The following is a 19148-nucleotide window of genomic DNA, read 5'->3' on the forward strand; positions in this document are numbered from 1 at the left end:
TGAGGAGGCCAACAGAGTCTGGGTCCCCGGTAGTGGCTCTGTGCCCAAGTCAGTGGGGTGAGGCATGGTCTGTGTATTGAACCCCCGAGGGTGCATCTGTGCTAAGTCTGTGCTTGATGGGGCATCTGTGTGTCAGGTCTCTGACTCGGGGTCTGTGCAACTGTGAGTGTGGGGTGTCTTTGTGGCCTGTGCTTGGGACATCCATCCAGGATGGACAGCAGCACATCGATGGGTAGTGGGGAGGAGGTGGGAGGTCTCTCTGAGACCCTCTGGGAGTGGTGGTGGTGGTATGTGTGTGGGATGGGGTCTACCCAGGGAGTGTTGGTTTATGGGGGAAGGGGAAGTCTGTATATCCGATCCCATGGTCAGGAACTTTACCATGTTGAGGTGGGGGCGTCTTGGGGGAGTGGAGGGAGTGGACCACGGGTGTCTCAGCAGCATGGGGTCCCCATGCAAGGGGTCATGGGAGCCAGCACCCCATCCTTGCTAAAGCTCCTCCCTGTTGCCCTTCTCACTTCCCTTCCAGCTCCTCTGTGTGCCTGGGTTTGGGGGCTGCCAGCCGATGCCCCTGCACCCTTCAGGATGTAGGAGTGTAGCACCCTGGGTAGGGTGCCCCAGAGACAGCCCACCCTGCCTCTCTGGCTGAGAACAGCTTCCCTGTTGCCTCCATTGGGGGTGAAAACCGGGTGGGAAGCCCACATGTGGAAGCACAGATGCGCAGGGAGTCTCCAGCCATTTCTTATGACCCCTGAGCTTTATTGGAAACATGGAGACCAAGCATGCGGGAAAGGGATCGAGAGCCCAGGCAGCCGAAGAAAGCTGTTCCCTGGGAGATGCACCTCAGCCATTGTGCACAGGTTTAGAGGGCAGGGGAGGCACAGCACCAGCAGCACTTTCACACCAGACCCGCCCCAGGGCCAACCCACCCCTTAGAAGCCACAGGAGTCCAAGTTCCCAGGGCAGCCAGTCAGGATTGGACCTTTGCCCAGGGTTTCGAGAAAACCAGTCATTCAGACTTTTGGGGATGGGGAGAATTACCAAGACATACCAGCACGGAGAGCTGACCTCCCTGGAAGAAATGAAGAGACAAGCAGTGGGGGGTAGGAGGTGCGAGAAATGAAGGCAGCAGTGTGGACAGGGCAAGGATGCTTCCCGAAGCCCTTCCAGCTCAAGTCCAGGCTCTTCCAGAGCGCCGGGCTGGGGCTGGGGCCGGTGGCTGGAGTTGGGCCGGCTCGCTTGCAGAGCGGTGTGTGTACAAAGACTGAGGCACTAGGCAAACCGCACCAGGCGGCCACTGCCACAGCTCTGCCCGCAGGGCGCGCACATTCCAGTGTTCACCGCTAGGTTCCCGCTGCAGGGGGCGCTGCAGGCGCTGCCGGTCACGGGCCTGGAGCCTGACACGCAGAGGTCCCCGCAGACAACGCCACCCCGGGAGCTGCTGACACCTGCGGGTGGAGGACAGGGCTTAGTCCCTGTGCCAGATGGTGGCCAGCAGTCCTGCTTGCTGACCAGAGCCCACTTCTCTTGTTCAGAGGCCCCCCGCCCCTCATTCTTATTCCTGGCTTCCGCCTCACACCTGGGCACTCCTGTAGTCTAACGTCAAGGATGGATCCTTGATAAACTGTTAGCCCAGGCCCCGCTATCGGCAGAAATAGCTACTAAAGCGATCTCCATCATTCACTGCCGCATTCCTCTCCTTCCTTCCAGGGTCTTCAAATTGCGGTTGTATGTTTGTAAATAAAGTTTTATTGGAACCCAGCCAGACCTGTTTATTAAGTATTGCTTATGGCTGTGGTTACTTTCACATTATAATGACAGATTTGAGTAGTTGAGGCAGAAACTGCATGGCCCTCTGTCTAAAATATTTACTACGTGGCCCTTTAAGAAAAAGTCTGCCCTACAAGAACCCCAAGTCCTTATATTGGAACCCACAGTATAGATTACTTACAGACATTTATAGCGCCAATCCCTTCACACAACCTGTGGGGAGAGCAAAGAGACAAAAACTAAGTGGGGAGAGCAAAGCTTGCAAATTCCCTTCTCAAGTAATCTCGATGCAAATTCGATGAAAGCAACAAGCAAACATGTTCCTGGCTCTAAGCACAGTTTGGGGAGATTGAAGAGGCATCCTTCCCACAGGTGTGAGCCTCACCTCTGCTCCTCGCCCTCCAGCAGGCGCCTGTAGGTGGCGATCTCGATGTCCAGGCCCAGCTTGGAGTTCATCACCTCCTGGTACTCCTTGAGCAGGCAGGCCATGTCCTGCTTGGCCTTCTGCAGGGCGGCCTCCAGCTCGGCCAGCTTGCAGCGGGCATCGCTGACGGCTGTCTCGCCCTGCTCCTCTGACTGCTTCACTGCGACCTCCAGCTTGGTGTTCTGGGAGGCACGGGGTAGGGTGGGGGTGGGGGGTTTACTAAGGCTCCTGTTCTGGATTTGGGGTCAGAGGCCAGGCATCCAATGACCATTGACTGTCAGGAAGAAGGGGCCTCACCCATTTGGGAGCTCAGGGGTTGCAAATTAATGCTGCCAGGAAGGTTGGCACAGTGTCTTTAATTTTGGAAATTTAACACAAAAATCCAAATTCCTGGCTTCTCTTGAAAAATATCTAAGGCTCTGGGCCCACTGGCCCTGCATTTCCATGAGGCCTGCCTCAGTTGGATCTGATTAGCTCTATCCTCTGTGCTTTCTGGTTTACCACACTCCAGTGCTTTCAGCACAGCCTACTCCACGCATTTACTAACCTCTGGGACATCTGAGTGTGTGATCGCTGACCTAGACCAATGGGCCACAGAGGTGAAAAGGTTTACCCCAAATCATGTGGTAATTAGAGGCAGGGCTGGTTTGAGAGCCCCAGTAACCTGCCCCTCAGACCAGTGCTATTTCTTCTGCCCCTTTATGTCCCTAAGACCAAGAGAATCCTGGTCATTCCATTCCCCTTCATACTGCTCCCCCCATACTGTCCCCTCTCATCTCCGTTCAGTGGAATGGAGAGCATTTTAATGGAAGAGACTCATCTAATGTGTGCTGTTTGCTCCTGTTCCCACACTTTGGCAAGGTGTCAACCCTGAGTGCCCCTGCTGCGGGCTTAACCCCTTCTCTTGCTACACTGAGGGGTAGGCCAGGCTCCTGTACCTGGCACTTGGCGTTCTCGACCTCGGCGGTCAGCCTCTGGACCATGCGGTTCAGCTCGTTGATCTCCTCCTTGGTGCGGCGCAGGGTCTCCCCGTGACGGATCACTGTGGCTTTCATCTCCTCGCACTGGGGGGAAGCAGAGATGCTCCTGAGGCACGGATATGTCATTCCACTGAGCCCCACAGCTTGCACATTGGCCACCCCAGCTGCCTGCCCTTCCCTTGCCCTTTTAGCATCCCTCCTGCTAGGGTGCTGGGAAGGGGGCACTGGGCACTCACCTTGCTGCGGTACCAGGACTCGGCCTCGGCCCGGCTGCGGCTGGCGATGTCGTCATACTGAGCCTTGATCTCGGCAATGACGCAGTCCATGTTCAGGTCCCGGCTGTTGTCCATCTTGACGACGACTGAGGTGTCTGAGATGTGGGCGTGGAGGACACGGATCTCCTGTGGGGCAGGGGAGTGGGAAGAGCTTCTTTGACCAGAGCCCTGCGGTCGCGGTGTCCCCCTCATGGTCCTTCCCCGTTCCCTTCCTCTGCTTCCTCCAAGACTCACTGTCTGAAGGCCCAGTCTCCAAGATGCCCCCTCAACCTGGGGCTTCTAAATGCACCTCAGACCCAGAGTCCACGGCTGAGAGGAGCCTTGCTGCTCTGCTGTTCTGCGCTCCCTCTCACCTCCTCATACAGTCGCCGCAGGAAGTCAATCTCCTGGGTCAGGGCCTCCGCGTTGGCCTCCAGGTCTGATTTGCGCAGGTAGGCGCAGTCCACGTCCTAAAGGGCAGAGAGTGGCACAGGAGTCTCACTGGGAAGACCACACAGAGCTCTTCCCACCAGGGAGGGCACCCTCCCTGCAGACCCTCCTCAGCTGCTCAGCCCAGTGCCTGGTATCATGGCCTTGGTGATGTCCTTTATGCAGGCAGAGGGGTCAGGAGCAGGTTTGGGTAAAGGAGGGAGACCCTGAGGTTTCCAGGCACTTCCTCTGGTACCCACTGGGATGATGCCTCCAGGATCCACATCTTGTACCATCACTAAAACTTAGGATCTAGTGTAAAATGGGTCAATTCTACCGATGCCCTACCCATCTCTGCTCTGGAATCTCATGGAAAGAAATATAGATCTCTGGTCAAAGAAGAGGTCTCAGGGATCAATTCTGCTTCTTTCAAGCCAGTGTGACTCAGGGCAAGACCCAGGACTTCTGTGCCTCAGTTTCCTCACAGTGACCCTTGCCTTCCTCATATGGAGGTGGTTGGAAGGACCTGGTGCGAGTCTACACAATGGCACTTGTGCTGAGTCAAGTCTAAGAGGTGAGGCACAGCAGCACCGTTTACACCTTTCCCAACTGTGGCTGGTCTGAGGATTTACTCTAGCCTAGTGTGCTTTTTCATTCACAAATGTTTATTGAGTGCCTACTCTCTGCCAGGCACAGGGCAGAAGGAGGTGGGGAGCCACTGGCCAGGTGGGAGTTACCACAGATAGAGGAGATTGCCCTGCCTGAAACAGGCGAAGTGCCCTGGTGTCCAGGGCCACCCAGGGAGCATTAGGGCATTTGGGGAAAAGAATAGAGGAGAGGTTGGGCTATGTGATTCTGGGGGTGTCGCTCAGCCTCTCTGAATTACAGAAAGCTCCCTCCTGCCTCTGCCCTTGGTTCTGAGTTGTGGGAAGAGCATTCTGGGGTCACTCACCTTCTTTAGGACTACAAATTCATTCTCAGCAGTGGCCCTCAGTGCCACCTCCTCTTCATACCTGGGACAAAGAGCATAGGTTCAGTGTCTAAAAGTTCAATAGGCTGGGATTTGAAGAGGGAAAAAAAGTAAATTAGGGCCTACACAAACAGACTCCAGGAACTGGGTCATTTGGAGGTGATCATAGAATCAAAGTGTTGGACTAGAAAGGACCTTGTCCATCCCTTTCCTCTTGGTACTCAAACCAACCCCTGTCATCCAATGCTCTTACTGATTCAGGAATTCTCACTCATGATGTGGGCCAGGGTGGGTGCCATGCACATCTTCCTAGGCAAGTGATGGCGAACCTTTTGAGCTCGGCGTGTCAGCATTTTGAAAAACCCTAACTTAACTCTGGTGCCATGTCACATATAGAAATTTTTTGATATTTGCAACCATAGTAAAACAAAGACTTATATTTTTGATATTTATTTTATATATTTAAATGCCATTTAACAAAGAAATATCAACCAAAAAAATGAGTGCGCGTGTCACCTCTGACACGCATGTCATAGGTTCGCCATCGCTGTCCTAGGCCTTCTCTCTGCTTCTGGATTGTAACTCCAAAGGGGGCAGGAACCCTGCCCTCGTCTGGTATCCCCCTTACCGCTCTTCCTTACTTTCTTACCCCTCCCTCACCTCAGGGCCCAACACAACACCTGGAACATAGAGTAGATGTTCAACAAATGCTTGATGAATTAATGAAGTAAGCATGTAATAATGAGGTAACTGGAGCAGCTCAGACTCTCCAATGTTTCAATTCCCACCCCAGAAAAAAAAAAGCCCCACAAACTTCTGTCACTGTCTTCTTCCTTGTGGAAAGTTCTTCTTGTGGTCTAACCCAGAGCTACCCGGCTCTGACTTAATCCAGTTCCTTTCTCCAAAACCTCCTCCCTGATGCACTCACTTCTTCTTGTAGCCCTCCATCACCTCCTGCACATGGTTGAGCTCTGAGGCCAGCCTCCCGCTGTCGGCCTCCACACACTCGGCCTCGCGCCTCAGCGTCTCGATGTAGCCCTCAAACAGCGGCTCCAGGTTGCTCTCACAGCACTTGCGGTTCTGGTAGTACTGCCACTTGGTCTCCAGCAGCTTGTTCTGCTGCTCCAGGAAGCGCACCTGCCATTTGGGGTGGGAGGAAAGTCAGTGGGAGGAGCCGATATCCCCAGCCCTCCTCAGAGAGCAGGCAGGGTCAGACAGAACTGGCAGCGCCCATGTTGTGCAGAGGCAAGAGGTGGCCGCCATGGACCCTGCTGGGCGCTCCTGGGCGAGGAGGCACCAGAGTCCTCGTTTCACGATTGCTTGTTCAGGCCTGAGCGAGGGTCTGTCTAGGTGGCCCTGGATGGGATGAGTGAGAAGCTGAGGGCATATGTGCTGTGCTGGATTACAGTTGGGCTGGGGGGACAAAGAGGAGTGGAGGGTAGTGACAGGTAGGGAAGGCTTCCTGGAGGAAAGGATGGAGAGCAGGGGTTGGAGGGATACAGGAGGACGAAAGCCTTTCACTCCACGCTCCTCCAGGGCAGGGCCTATGGCTCCTTTAGCTATGTCCTCAGTGGCAGCCTGGGGCTGGGTGAGCAGTTGCTTGAATGGATGGTCAAGGTGGGTAGGCCTTCCTAGCTGGGGAGGTCAGAAGGGCAGACTCTCACCTGGGGAGCTGGAGAGAGGCTGGGCTGGAGTCCTGCTCTGCCACCCACTCTCGGTGGGCCCTTGGGCAGGCCCCTTGCCCTATATCCCTGTCTCCTTTGTATTCTGTTTGCACTCAAAGGGCTGGACTGGTAGTGGCAGCAATTCTCAAATATGAGCCCTTCGCTGGCTGTCTTCAAAATGTTGCCATCCCCTTGTGTGATTTCATTCATGATGTATCTATAAATGAATTTTCTTAACATTTACACTTAAATGAGATTAAAGGAGTAACTTTATATTACCACCATAGTTGTAAAACCATTATCACTATGCATTCATAAAAGGAAACCATAAAACATAAATTGTAGCTGAAACTGTTGCCCAAGAAAGTTCTGAACCTCGAGGCTTGCTCTCTTTATCAAAGTGGGAGAGTAGCAAGTATTGGAGGGATGCTAAAGACACACTAGTATTAGCACCCAATGAAGATTTTCTCCACTTAACCTAAAGGACTGAAAAACTCATGAAAGGAGATGAATTTTCTCATCAGGTGCTATTTAATGCTTTGCTGTATTAACTAAAAGTATCACATAAAATATCAGCACTCCTGCCTTGGTTGGGTGGCTCAGTTGGTTGGAGCGTCATCCAGTACACCATAAAGGTTCTGGGTTTGATTCCCATCAGGGCACATACCTAGGTTTCAGGTTCCATCCCCATCCGGGCATGTACAGGAGGCAACTGATCAATGTTGCTCCTCCACCTCTCTCTCTCTCTGTCTCTCTGTCTCTCTGTCTCTCTGTCTCTCTCTCTCTCTCTCTCTCTCTCTCTCTCTCTCATTGGATAGATATATCACCCATTTCTAAAGAGGCAGCTTGGGAATCCCAGGATCCCAGGTCCTCCCAGGAGTTCCAGGCTCAGGAAGTGTGTGCTCAAGAACACCCAAACCTTCTCTGTGGGCACCCTGCCTGCCTGGACAGAGGTTGTCTGCAATAACATTGCTATCAAATCAGGAGCCCCTGCCCAATACACAGCTGTCAATGTGGTCCATCTCCATCAGATGTGGTCCATCTCCTCTATCACTGAGAGCTCACCTGGACCACACCCCTCCTGCCCATGACTCCTCTCCAGTGCCCAGACCAGCAACAGAGGGCTCAGGGAAGGGCTGGTCAGGGACACCCACCTTGTCGATGAAGGCAGCGAACCTGCTGTTGAGACACTTGATCTGCTCCTTCTCCTCATGCTTCACGCACTGCGCGTTGGGGTCGATCTCCAGGTTGAGGGGCGTGAGGAGGCTCTCATTGACGGACACGGTGGTGATGCAGGGCGGGCTGGGCCCGCACACGCCGCCTGAGCGGTATCCGAAGCTGCGTCCACAGGAGCCAGAGCGGAAGGCGCCGCAGACGCTCTGGCTGCCAAAGCCCCCTGTGAGGCCGCGGTAGCAGGAGACCCCGCGGTAGGGGGCGGCGGTGATGCAGCAGCGGCCGGGCCGGGGCCCGCAGGCGGAGGCGCAGCTGAAGGCGCGGACCCCGCAGGGGCCGCCAAGGCGGGTGGAGAAGCAGGACATGGTGCGGCGGCAGCGGCGGCAGTGAAGGGCACTGAAGCCCGAAGTCGGCGTGGAGTCTTATATCGCTGCCCGCTGGCCCGGGGAGGGAGCGCGCAGCCAGCGCATTTATGAGCTTGGAGGTCGGCCCTGGTGCCCAGTCCCGCTGGGAATCAAAGCGGGCCGGCCGCCTGGCTGCCTCCATAAAACAGCGTTTGCCCCCTCGCCCGGCTTTATGGGGCCCAGAAGTGCCCGGTCAGCTCCGCCCGCCCTGTGCTCAGGGCGGGCCCGACACCTCTCTGCCACACTCGGCCTGGGTAGCGCTGGATCTTTGGCTCCATCCCCAGGCTGGGCAGCTGGGCGCCCCTGGCCCCTCTTTGGGTCCCAGCCCTGCGAAACCACCCTTCAGGCTGGGAAGCCTTGGTCTTAGTTTTTTGTGCATTTCCATATGGTGTGTGGGGGCGTGTGTGTGTGTGTGTGTGTGTGTGTGTGTGTGTGTTGAAGGGAAGGGGTCTCTGAGGAACATTTTCTTGTCATGACCTGGAAGGTGAATAACCTTTCTGAACCTAGTTTCCTCATGTGCAACATAGGGAGAGTAATGGTGCCCATCTGAGAGTTGTTGGGAGGACCTAATGAGATAATGGACAGGAAAGCAGTTAGGGCCCTGCCTCTCGCTTAATGAACGCCCCATAAATGTTTGTTTGTTTGTTTGTTCTGTTTATTTTACTATTATTGCTTTGCCATTCATCCTGCCCCCTCCCCCTTTGGGCAAAAACTTTCTCTTCTCTTTTTATCAGAACTCAGCTTATGGCTTCTCTCCCTGTGAGTATCGCACCACCCCTTTTCCTCCCAGAAACTGTTTCCTGTCCCCTCTCCATTCTGCTCGGTGGAGGGGAGGGAGTTGCATGTATGGAGTGCCTACAGCGTGTAAGGGCTTTAAAATGCATTATTTCGTCCTCCTGAGGTTTACCTGATTAGGAAGGTGAACTCAGAGTGGCCCGGTGACTTGTCTAAGGTCACGCATAGAAGGCTCCATAGAGAGGGAGGGTCAGCTTGGAAGGTGGCTCCCAGCGCTCCCCCACACTGGGCGCTCCCAGGGTCTGAGTCTTTGGGTGCTGAGGAGGGTTGTGGTCCTCTAGGAGGCAGGGGCCGGGGCTGCTAGGCTTTGGGCTTTTAGAGAAATCAGCCTCATCCAATGCCTTTCCTTCAACTGGTGCTTGGTCATGGCCACCAACTCCAGAAGGCCAAACCTATCATCATGGAAGTTGATTATGTGTCCAGGTATGGGCAGAGGAAACCAACGTGTGAACTCAGCAGCCAATATTAAAAAGAAACATGTAAATTATTCTTAGCTTCCTTTGTTTTTAAATATGAGTTATTATTGTGCAAAGGGTAATTAAATCCTGGAATTCAGAGGTCATCATGGCTGCAGTGCCTGCCTCTGGCTGCCTGGCATTCCATTTCCAGGGAGTGCCCCATTGCCCCCTTTCCAACACCCTTGAGAGCCCAAGCCCTTTGGTTCAGCCTTGGCTTAGTGGGAGTTTCAGCCCAACCCCAGTTCTGTCCTCTGTAGAAGGTGGAGCCCAGCTCCCCAGTGTCTTGTGCTCCGACTTCCAGCTGCAGCTGGAGTCCACAGCTGTGTGACTCACGCCTTGAGGATAATGTATTCCCATTCCAAATTTCTCCAGGGAATGGTGGTATTGGTGACATCTTCCTTCGGTGCCCCGTCCTGAGAGGAAATGGACTTACCCCGAAGCATGGAGGCCTTAAATCAGTCCTATGGAGGTACGTATGTGGTTCTTGCTTGGACCTCTTTCTGGGTTTTGGTGGATCGATGGGTTGGACTTTCTGTGCTATCACAATGGATGAGATTCATAATCAGCCTTTGTCCACACAGATAATTAAGTGCATTAACATCCAGAGAGACCAGAGGGCTGCGGGTTGATGTGTGCCCACTCAGAACACAAGCTGAAGGGGAGGGAATTGAAGGTCTGACGGCTGGAACACAGTGGTCCCCCAAAGAGTCAGTACCAGTCTCTGACTGAGCCTCAGGGACACACGCACCCTGCTCTCTCTTTATTATCCTGGAACCTATGCGCAGGAGATGGGCTTTAGCATGAGCATTCAGACACACCAAGAAGAGATTTCCCTACAGAGAGGGTTGGTAGTTCTGCTTCCTTGGGGAAGAGGAGGGCTGTTCTATTCTTGGCCAGTTCTTCTAGAAATCATTTTCTAACCCCTTTATCGCCAGTCCATCAGTCTACTGATGAAAAGCAAATGCTCCGTCTTGGTTGTCAGGTTTCTTCCTAACACCCATCCCCTCCCAGGAGGCCCCAGGAGCCAATTCAATGCAGGTGCAAACACCTGCTGAGCACTCAGGAGGAACTGGCTCAGGGCATGAAGGAGGAGATGGCAGTCCCCGGGCAGGGCAGGCAGGCACAGAGGGCCCTGATACTCAGCTGCAGGGTGTCTGGTTCTAATGGAGGAACACCATGCCAGCGGGACTTGGAGGGAGAGTGAGCCTCAGTTCCTGAGCTTGGGGCCAGAGGTCAGGCAGGGTCCTTGGAGAAGAACACAGTTTGATTGGACCTGAAGAATGGTAAAGAACTGAATGTGCTGAGATGAGTGAGAGAGGGGGAAAGATGTAAGCAATGACACAAAGTAACTGAGGCTATCGGTGTGACAGGAATAGCTGGCAGTCCACGTTAGCTGCAAAACAGGAGCTGGAGAGGGCAGGGGGAAAGGCGGCAGGCTGGGGCTAGGTGGTGGATATGGTGGCTGGATGGGGCGGGCTTAGAATGTCAAGCTGAGCACTGGAGGTGCTTGACCTGGAGAGCACCATGATCAGAGGTGAGCGAGCCAAAGGGAGGGGGATACTATATGGAGTGTATGTGTGTGAACGTGTGTGTGTGTGTGTGTGTGTGTGTGTGTGTGTGTGTGTCTAGTTTTGGTAACCCAAGGCATCATTACGAAACATCTTAAATATCAATGTGCCCATTTAAGAAACACTTTTTCCCCATTCTCTGTGGTGTAGTGATCAAGAGTGTTTCTGGAATCAAATACAACTAGGTTCAAGCCTGAGCTCCACCATCTGGATGAACAATTACATAACCTCTCTGAGCCTCAGTTTGCTTTGTGTCGAGAATGAGGACATAAAACTTGCTCAGGGATGGGGTGAGGATAAAGTGAGGTGTGTATGTAAAGCATTTGTAGAATGCCTGGTACATAGTAGGTGGTCAGTAAATTCTAACTGCTATTATTGTTGTTGTTGTTGTTGTTGTTATTTCTCCTCTATTGCGGGTACCTGCTCTGGTGACCACCCCAGCCCCTCCCCCACGCCAGCCTGCTCCTCCAGGTCTGGGTGCTGTTCGGGACCAGCTCCCCACAAAGGTTCTGAGTTATCCTTATTGTCCCTTTGCAGGTGTGAACAGCTCCCGGGACAGTGTTGTTTCTGGGGGCCTCTCTGCCGCCTGTACCTGTGGCACCAGATACAGTGGGATGGGAGCCTGTAGCAGCAGCTGTAAGAAGGGTTAAGTTGGCAGGGCTTGAAGAAACACCCGAGCCTCCAGCCCTCCCCCCGCCCCCCAGAGGGTCCCAACTGGCTCTTATGCCCAACCCACCCAGGTGCAACCCAGTGGCAGGTACAATGGTTGATCTCGCTTTGACCTATTTTCTCTGCTGTCCACTTCTCATTTCTTTCTTTCTTTCTTTCTTTTTTTTTTTAAGTATCATGTTTTCCATTTTATTATTTATTTATTGTTAATCCTCACCCAAATATATTTTTGCATAAATTTTTAGAGTGTGTGGAAGGGAGGGGGAGAGACAGAGAGAGGAACATTGATGTGAGAGAGACACATTGATTGGTCGTCTCCTGCATGTACCCCAACCAGGGCTGGGGATTACGCCTGCAACCGAGGTACATGTCCTTGGCTGGAATGGAACCTGGGACCCTTTGGCCAATGGGCCAATGCTCTATCCACTGAACCGAACTGTCTGGGGTCACTTCTCATTTCTGGTTGTGTGAGAACCCCACTCCTTGTCTTCTGCCTCCCCCAGGCCAAGAAAGGCTGCTGGGAGGAGTGACATGTGGATTTCTTCTGTGGATTCTGGGCTGCCTGGACCCATGAAGAGGACAGCTCCTCAGCCCCCGTCTCCCGACCTTCCCCTTCCCTTGCACTCTTGTTCTTCCCTTCCTTCCCCAAATCTCCATTTCCTCCTGCTGTCTGTGCTTAAAATAAAGTCATACATTCCTGTCATGCTTGTCAATCTCTTGTCCATTATTTCAGGCCTGGAGGGTTGGGTGGCATCTCCTGGAGGGCATTCAAGGTGGCGGGGGCTGCTAGGGTTATGCCAGCTATTTATGCATTGGTGTGCTTAGGGCTGGGGACATTGAGGAGGGGTGCTCAGGGATCCTTGAGGTAATTCTCAAGTGCTAGGAAGTGTCTGGCACAGTGTTGGCTCAGAGCAGGCACTGAGCAATGTTAGAAGAATTAATGACTTCATCTCTAAGGTTTCCAATTTCCCATAGGTCAAAATATACATCATTGTGTACATCATTGGAATTGTTGCAAATTGAGATGTGTTGGAGGGAATATAATTTTTTTATATATTGCTGGTCAAAGAATAAATTACTATAATGAATTTGGCAAATAATTTTGTGTGTGTTGTAATATGTACATAGATACTGATTCATGACATAAAATATATTTCTTACTTTGAGTTGTGGTTAAAAAATGTTTGATAGTCAGGACCTTAAAGACCCTCTTTCTGAGTATACCAGTAGACATGTACCAAAAAGTTCATAGCAACATTGTTATAACAAAAATAAAAATATACACATGCATACCTATAGGAGAACGGAGAATTATTCATACATTGGAATACTATACATCACTGAAAAAGAAATAAATGGATGAATCACAAAAATAAGATGTTGAGGAAGAAAAATAAAATTATAGAAGCATATAGGCAGAGTAATTCTATATATATAGATATATCCATATCTCTCTCTCTATATATATATTTGTATATATAAAGCATAAAAGCAGGCAAAACTAAATGATTGCTTGGAGGTTTATTCACATATGATAAAATAATAAAGAAAAGCAAGAAAATAGTTAACACAAAAACCCAGGAAAGTGATTACTTAGGAGATCGGATGGGATTAGGGATGAAGGATGCTATGATAAGGGTCCCCCAGGGAGATTTGAAGGTACTGGTGGGTACACAAGGATCTGTTTTATTAAACATTTGTTATATATACTCTTTGGCATGTATGAGAAATTTATAAACAAAAAGAAATGCCAACAGAGGCTTGTACTCTCTAGGCCCCTGGTTCCGTCTTCAGTTTAGAGTCATCACCCCAGATTTCCTATCAGGTCTTGGGAACTGGAATCCCCAGCCCCAGCGTCCCTCCCCGAGTCTGTCTTCCCCATTGCTAACAGATAGGCCTGCCTAAATCGCCTGTCTGGTAGCAATGTGGCTGGTCGGCTCGAGCACCTGCCTGCAAGGCCCATTCCAGCCCAAGGACCTCCACTTTCCCATCTGAGCGCCCAGAACTGCCCCTTCTACTCCAGGTCAGAACGCCGCAATTGTCACAGGTGAGGTCACAAAGCCCCCAGGTGGGAGAGGCCTTGTCTTCAGAGGTGAGGGTTCTGGGAGTTCCTTGGGCTGCAGCTTGGCTTAGTGCTCCCGGGAGGCTTGGAGGAGACCTCAGCTTGGCTCATCATGGTAATATCAGTCAAGTGCCCTTATTTACTCTCCTCGTCCCCTGATCCTCCCTCTTACACTGCTGCCCCCACCCCATAGTGTGAGGAGATAAAGATGACCATGCAGAGACACCCGCAGAGCCTGGGGTACAGCAAGGAAGAGCTGAACAGGCTTAACCAGGCCATCCAGCGGCTGACTGTGGATGTGGACAGAGCTGAGAGTCAGGTGAGGGGTGGGAGTGGGGGTGGCAGAGTGGTGATGGTTGGGATGTGTGCCTGTTATTTATGACAACTAGAATACATTCCCCTTCCCTCATCCTTTGAAGTAGATTGAGTTTCTCTTTGTGAATGTCTGAGAAAATAGGAGTGTGGCTATATGTGTACATCATGCTTATATTTGCCTATAATTCTCTGTAGTTCATATGGGTAAGTGATTCAACATGTAGGTAATATATATGCTTGTTTGTATATCGTTTTTATCTGTACGTACATTTTTATGTCTATGTGTTTTGTTTGCCTATTATAGCATTAAATTTGAGCTCATCTTTAGAATTTGCAAGATTTTACCTAGAAATCCAGTTTTCTGGTTTCTATTTAAAAATATGTGGATCTGAAAAAAAAAGTGGATCTGGTAATATTAAACTACTAGAGGCCTGGTGCACAAAAGTTTGTGCACTCAGGGGGTCCCTCAGCCCGGCCTGTGCCCTCTTGCAGTGTGGGACCCCTCAGGGGATGACCACCTGCTGGCTTAGGCCCACTTCCTGGGGGATTGGGCCTAAGCTGGCAGTCAGACATCCCTCTGGCAGCCCGGGAGCCCTCGGGGGATGTCCACTTGTCAGCGGGGCACAGGCCTAAGCTGCAGTCGGACATCCTTAGCACTGCTGAGGAGGTGGGGGAGGCTCCCACCACCACCGCTGTACTGGCAGCCATCAGCCTGGCTTGTGGCTGAGCAGAGCTCCCCCTGTGGGAGCACACTGACCACCAGGGGGCAGCTCCTACATTGAGCATCTGCCCCCTGGTGGTCAGTGTGTGTCATAGTGACCAGTCATTCCCAGTCGTTCTGCTGTTAGGGTCAATTTGCATATTACCCTTTTATTAGATAGGAGTGCCTGGCCAGCCTGGGTGAGGGGCTGATGGCTGTTTGCAGGCTGGCCACAATCCCTTCAGGGTGGGGGTCCCCCCTGGGGTGCGTGGCCAGCCTGGGTGAGGGGCTGATGGCTGTTTGCAGGGAGGCCACAGCCCCTTCAGGGTAGCGGAGGGTCCTGCTGGGGTGCCTGGCCAGTCTGGGTGAGTGGCTGATGGCAGTTTGCAGGCTGGCCAAGCCCCCCAGAGGGGCTGGCCATGGCCCCCAGCCACCCAAGCTCCAGTGGAGGCTGGCTGGAAGCAGGTATCTGGGATTTATTTGTCTTCTATAATTGAAACTTTGTTGCCATGAGCGGAGGCCACAGCCGGCTCAGGGCTGGTGGGAAGCTTGGCTTCCTCCATCGCCTGGGCAACCAAGCCTCCTGCTTGCTCCAGCTCCGTGGCTGCTGGCCACCATCTTGGTTGGGTTAATTTGCATATAGTCACTCTGATTGGCTGGTGGGCATGGCTTAGGGCATAGCGAAGGTATGGTCAATTAGCATTTTTGTCTTTTGTTAGTGTAGATGTCCCACATGGCAGCGTTTGGCTTGGGAATATGTTACTTTGTGTGCCACAGCCCCCACCACTCCAGATTGCCTCATTTAACATTGAGGCAGAGGGTTCTTTGCCACTTACCATCACCTAGGCTGGCACTGTTATCCCTGTGGAGAGAAACGGTGCTGAGGCCGTGTCTCTATCTAAAGTGGAGAGATGAGCCCTAACTGGTTTAGCTCAGTGGATAGAGTGTGGGCCTGCGACTGAAGGGTCGCAGGTTAGATTCCAGTCAAGGGCAGGTGCCTCGGTTGCAGGCTCAATCCCTGCCCTGACGTGTGTGCATGCGGGAGGCAACCAATCAATGTGTCTCTCACATTGATGTTTCTCTCTCTGTGCCCCCTCCCTTCCATTCTCTCTAAAAATCAATGGAAAAATATCCTTCGGTGAGGATTAACAAAAAAAACAATTTTTGTCCTGCCAGTGGCTCAGTTGTTGAGCATTGACCCATGAACCAAGAGGGGGGTGGTTCGATTCCCAGAAGGGGCACATGCCTGGGTTGCAGGCTTGATCTCCAGTAGGGGGTGTGCAAGAGGCAGCTGATCTGTGATGATTTTCATCATTGATGTTTTATCTCTCTATCCTTCTCCCTTCCTCTCTCTCTCTCTCTCTCTCTCTCTCTAAAACAACAACAAAAAACAACAAAACAAAACAAAACAAACACACACACGCACACACACACCAAAAACCCAAAAACCAATAAAGACATATTTTTAAAAATAGAGAAATGAAAGGCTGGAAACGTGAAAGAGGTGCTGGTGATTTCAGGACACTGAGAGCATGCACATTTCTCTGTGGAACTGGATCCTGTTGTACACAGTTAACGTTTGGCCTTTACTGTTCGATGCCTCAGCCAGGCCTCTGTTGTCATTTGTGTTTGTGACTCAGGCTTAGGCCTTAGGAAGGACAGGTTCCACATGAGCGCTCCCTTTCCCCGACCTCTCTCCCTGGCAACCTCCTCTTTTCTCCCAGCCCACTCTTTGTCAAGCCCTCTCAATCACGCTCCACACCGGAGGGAAGGGGTTCTGCTTTGGTCTTTTCTTGCTTTCTGCAGAGACAAGTGTCGTAGGCTCTGAGGGAGGTTTGCCCTTCTCCAGGAACTGATGACGCTGAGGGGGCAGAATGAGAGGGTGGGCATGTTGGGGTTCAGTCCTCCACCAGTCACAGCTCTGATCCTGCCTCCCTTCCCCCAGCCTGTTTCCTAAGCAGCAAGCACATTACCAAGGCAAGCAGTCATTATTATTTCCCCCTGAAGACTTCACATTCTAGTCTTCTGTGAGGACAGAATAGCCATCTTGTTAGTTTCCCTGATAAAACAATAATCTCAGCATTCTGTGCTAAGGAGCATTTGCTGCTTCTCCCATCTGAGCTCATTTTAGAAGTGTCACCATACTGATGTCAAGGGCTTTCTCTCAGCTGTCCCAAATGGCTGGCCCCAAATCTCCATCCTGGTAATAGGGCGCACGTGCACGCATGCACACACACACACACACACACACACACACACACACACACACACATGTTTCAGAACAGGCATGCTCACTCCACACAACAATCTGTAATCCTCATTGGCTCCCCAGCCTCTGAGAAAGGTCTAGAGATCCTTGAGGAGATAGAGGTGGGGACCAAGGATGTCCTTCTGTTCGTGGTCCCCCCTTTACCCCCAGCCCAGCGAACTAGAGGGAGCTCTGCAGGAGGAGGGTGCCTCAGGCAGTGCCAAGGGCAAGCTGGCCTGGCTGGAGGCTGCCCTACAACGGGCCAGGCAGGACATGGCCCGGCAGCTGCAGGAGTACCAGGAGCTCATGGTCGTCAAGCTGAGGCTGGACTTTGAGATCGCCACCTACCGCAAGCTGCTGGAGGACGAGGAGAGAAGGTAAGGGCTGGGCAGTGCTTCAGATATAGCACAGGGGGTGTGGGGGTCACCACCTGGGGCCTCAGCAGCTGGGGATGGGGTGGGGAAAGGTGACCCGAGTATCCAGAGACTTGTTTTCCTGGAGGCAGTTTGTTCCCCCTATTCAACAGCCCTTTAGACGGAAGGCCCCAGCTAATGAGCACCATGGCAGCTAGGTTAGGGCAACTCATAAAGTCATTCATCCCCAGGACCAGAGAGCAGGGGCTAGTTTGTCCCTCATGACAGCTGCAAGGCCCAGCCAGGGGAGTAAGGTCTCAGCTCTGCCCATCTTCCTGGGACCTGGGGAAGGCAGGGTTTGTGGGAACCAGGAGGGCCTGGCTTCTACTCTTAGACAGCAGTAGGGACTCAAAGACTGCCAGCTCCACCCACCTGGGGACACCAGACTGAGGGGAGGGAGAGGGAATCCACTATGCAGCCATGCCACATTTCTTATCTCTTTTAAACCCGCAACCCCATGGGAGGGATGTTTTGTCAGGTGAGGAAACAGAGTCGCAGAGAGGGCAAAAGGACCCCCTCAAGGATGCACAAGTAGAAAGGGATTAAGTGAGGCTTGAACCATATTCTTCAGATAATTGAGCTGTCTTCTCTGTGGCCTCCTTTAAAATGCACCCCCATCCACAGCCTCCCTTTTCAAGGTGCTTAGGCCCCCCAAAGTATAGCTCTTTTGCCTTCTCCCTCTCCTGAGAAGACATCAATAAAAGTGAGTTATTTAAATTTATGGCAGGAAGGATTGAATTTAAAGGTTCAAAGGAGCCTTCACTCAAAAGGCTGTGGGGACCTGAGAGAACCAAGGAGCTTGCAGGATGAATGACTTCTGTAGAGAGGAGAATGGGGACTGTTACACCCAGGAGCGAGGTCCACTTACCTGTGTCCCCCTCCTCCCTGCAGGCTTGGCCTGAGACGGAGAGCAGAGAGCCTCAGTAAGTAAATAATAGGTATAACCGGTTGGAGGGGCCAAGTCTTATCTGCCCCTCTTTGTTGTGCATCCTCTGGGGAAGGGAGAAGGGGTCTGCATCCTCTGTGTGTCTCCCTTTGCCAGGGGTGGTTTCTCTCTTGGGAGTGAGTCTTTGTGTTTGTGTGTAGGGCGGGGGGAGGGTCCTGGGGTCTGTTCTTTGCAGGGAGGTTCTATTGCAGTGGTTCTCAACCTGTGGGTCGAGACCCCTTTGGCGGTCGAATGACCCTTTCACAGGGGTCGCCTAAGACCATCCTGCATATCAGATATTTACATGATGATTCATAACAGTAGCAACATTACAGTTATAAAGTAGCAACGAAAATAATTTTATGGTTGGGTCACAACATGAGGAACTGTATTTAAAGGGCCAGAAGGTTGAGGACCGCTGTTCTATTGGTTTTGCCTGGGGTGTGGAAGGAAGTTCTGTGACCTTATTCTCGTGGACGAGACTTTTATTGTTGGGTGGGGTGAATCTGTGTCCGACTTGGGAGAGGGAAGGATTCTTGAGTCTGTTTCTTGGGAGAAGGGGGTCTGTGTATCCGTTACTTTGGGGAGTTTGCCTGTCTGACTCCTGTTAGGGAGGAGGGTCTGTGCATTGCTTCCTGGAGGAGTTGTTGGTATGTCTGTCTCCTGGGGTGGAGAGAGGGAAGGGGGTTTCCTCCCTCCAACAGCCACTCTCTGCTCAGCTCTGGACAGTGATCTCACCTGCCAGCCCGGCTTGGCCCGGGGCCCTGACCGTCTGCTACCTTCAGGAGCAGGAGCGGGTTCTGATGCCCTGGAGACGAGCACTCCTGGCTGCAGCAGCTCACTCTGCGGCTCCCCAGGCCGGGCCAGGGAATTCAGCTGCAGAGACTTCCCCGGACGTTGAACACCTCCTCTCCTGCTCCAAGAACCCTA

At 52.3% G+C, this 19148-nt stretch overlaps 1 protein-coding gene and 1 pseudogene across 1 annotated transcript; one reads left to right on the top strand and one right to left on the bottom strand.

Moving 5' to 3' along the window:
- Positions 1–42: 42 nt before the first annotated feature.
- On the bottom strand, positions 43–8185 carry LOC132227622 (keratin, type II cuticular Hb1-like). Its single transcript, XM_059682950.1, has 9 exons — positions 7643–8185; positions 5753–5961; positions 4807–4867; positions 3800–3895; positions 3408–3572; positions 3130–3255; positions 2153–2373; positions 1949–1980; positions 43–1445 (listed from the first exon to the last, which is right to left on the bottom strand). The coding sequence occupies exons 1-9, from the start codon at positions 8024–8026 to the stop codon at positions 1270–1272; spliced, it is 1470 nt and encodes a 489-aa protein (XP_059538933.1). The 5' UTR covers positions 8027–8185; the 3' UTR covers positions 43–1269.
- Positions 8186–13172: 4987 nt separating this feature from the next.
- On the top strand, positions 13173–17451 carry LOC132226541 (keratin, type II cuticular Hb1-like; annotated as a pseudogene).
- The last annotated feature ends 1697 nt before the right edge of the window (positions 17452–19148 follow it).

The sequence above is a fragment of the Myotis daubentonii genome, chromosome 2 (genome assembly GCF_963259705.1).
Source record: "Myotis daubentonii chromosome 2, mMyoDau2.1, whole genome shotgun sequence".
In the NCBI taxonomy this organism is placed as follows: domain Eukaryota; kingdom Metazoa; phylum Chordata; class Mammalia; order Chiroptera; family Vespertilionidae; genus Myotis; species Myotis daubentonii.

Excerpts from the sequence above, each read along its gene's own strand:
- LOC132227622 (XM_059682950.1), bottom strand. The coding sequence starts at position 8,026 with ATGTCCTGCTTCTCCACCCGCCTTGGCGGCCCCTGCGGGGTCCGCGCC. Across the intron at positions 3,573-3,799 it reads TGCGGCGACTGTATGAGGAG|GAGATCCGTGTCCTCCACGC; the intron begins GTGAGAGGGAGC and ends CCTGCCCCACAG. Across the intron at positions 2,374-3,129 it reads TCGAGAACGCCAAGTGCCAG|AACACCAAGCTGGAGGTCGC; the intron begins GTACAGGAGCCT and ends CGTGCCTCCCAG.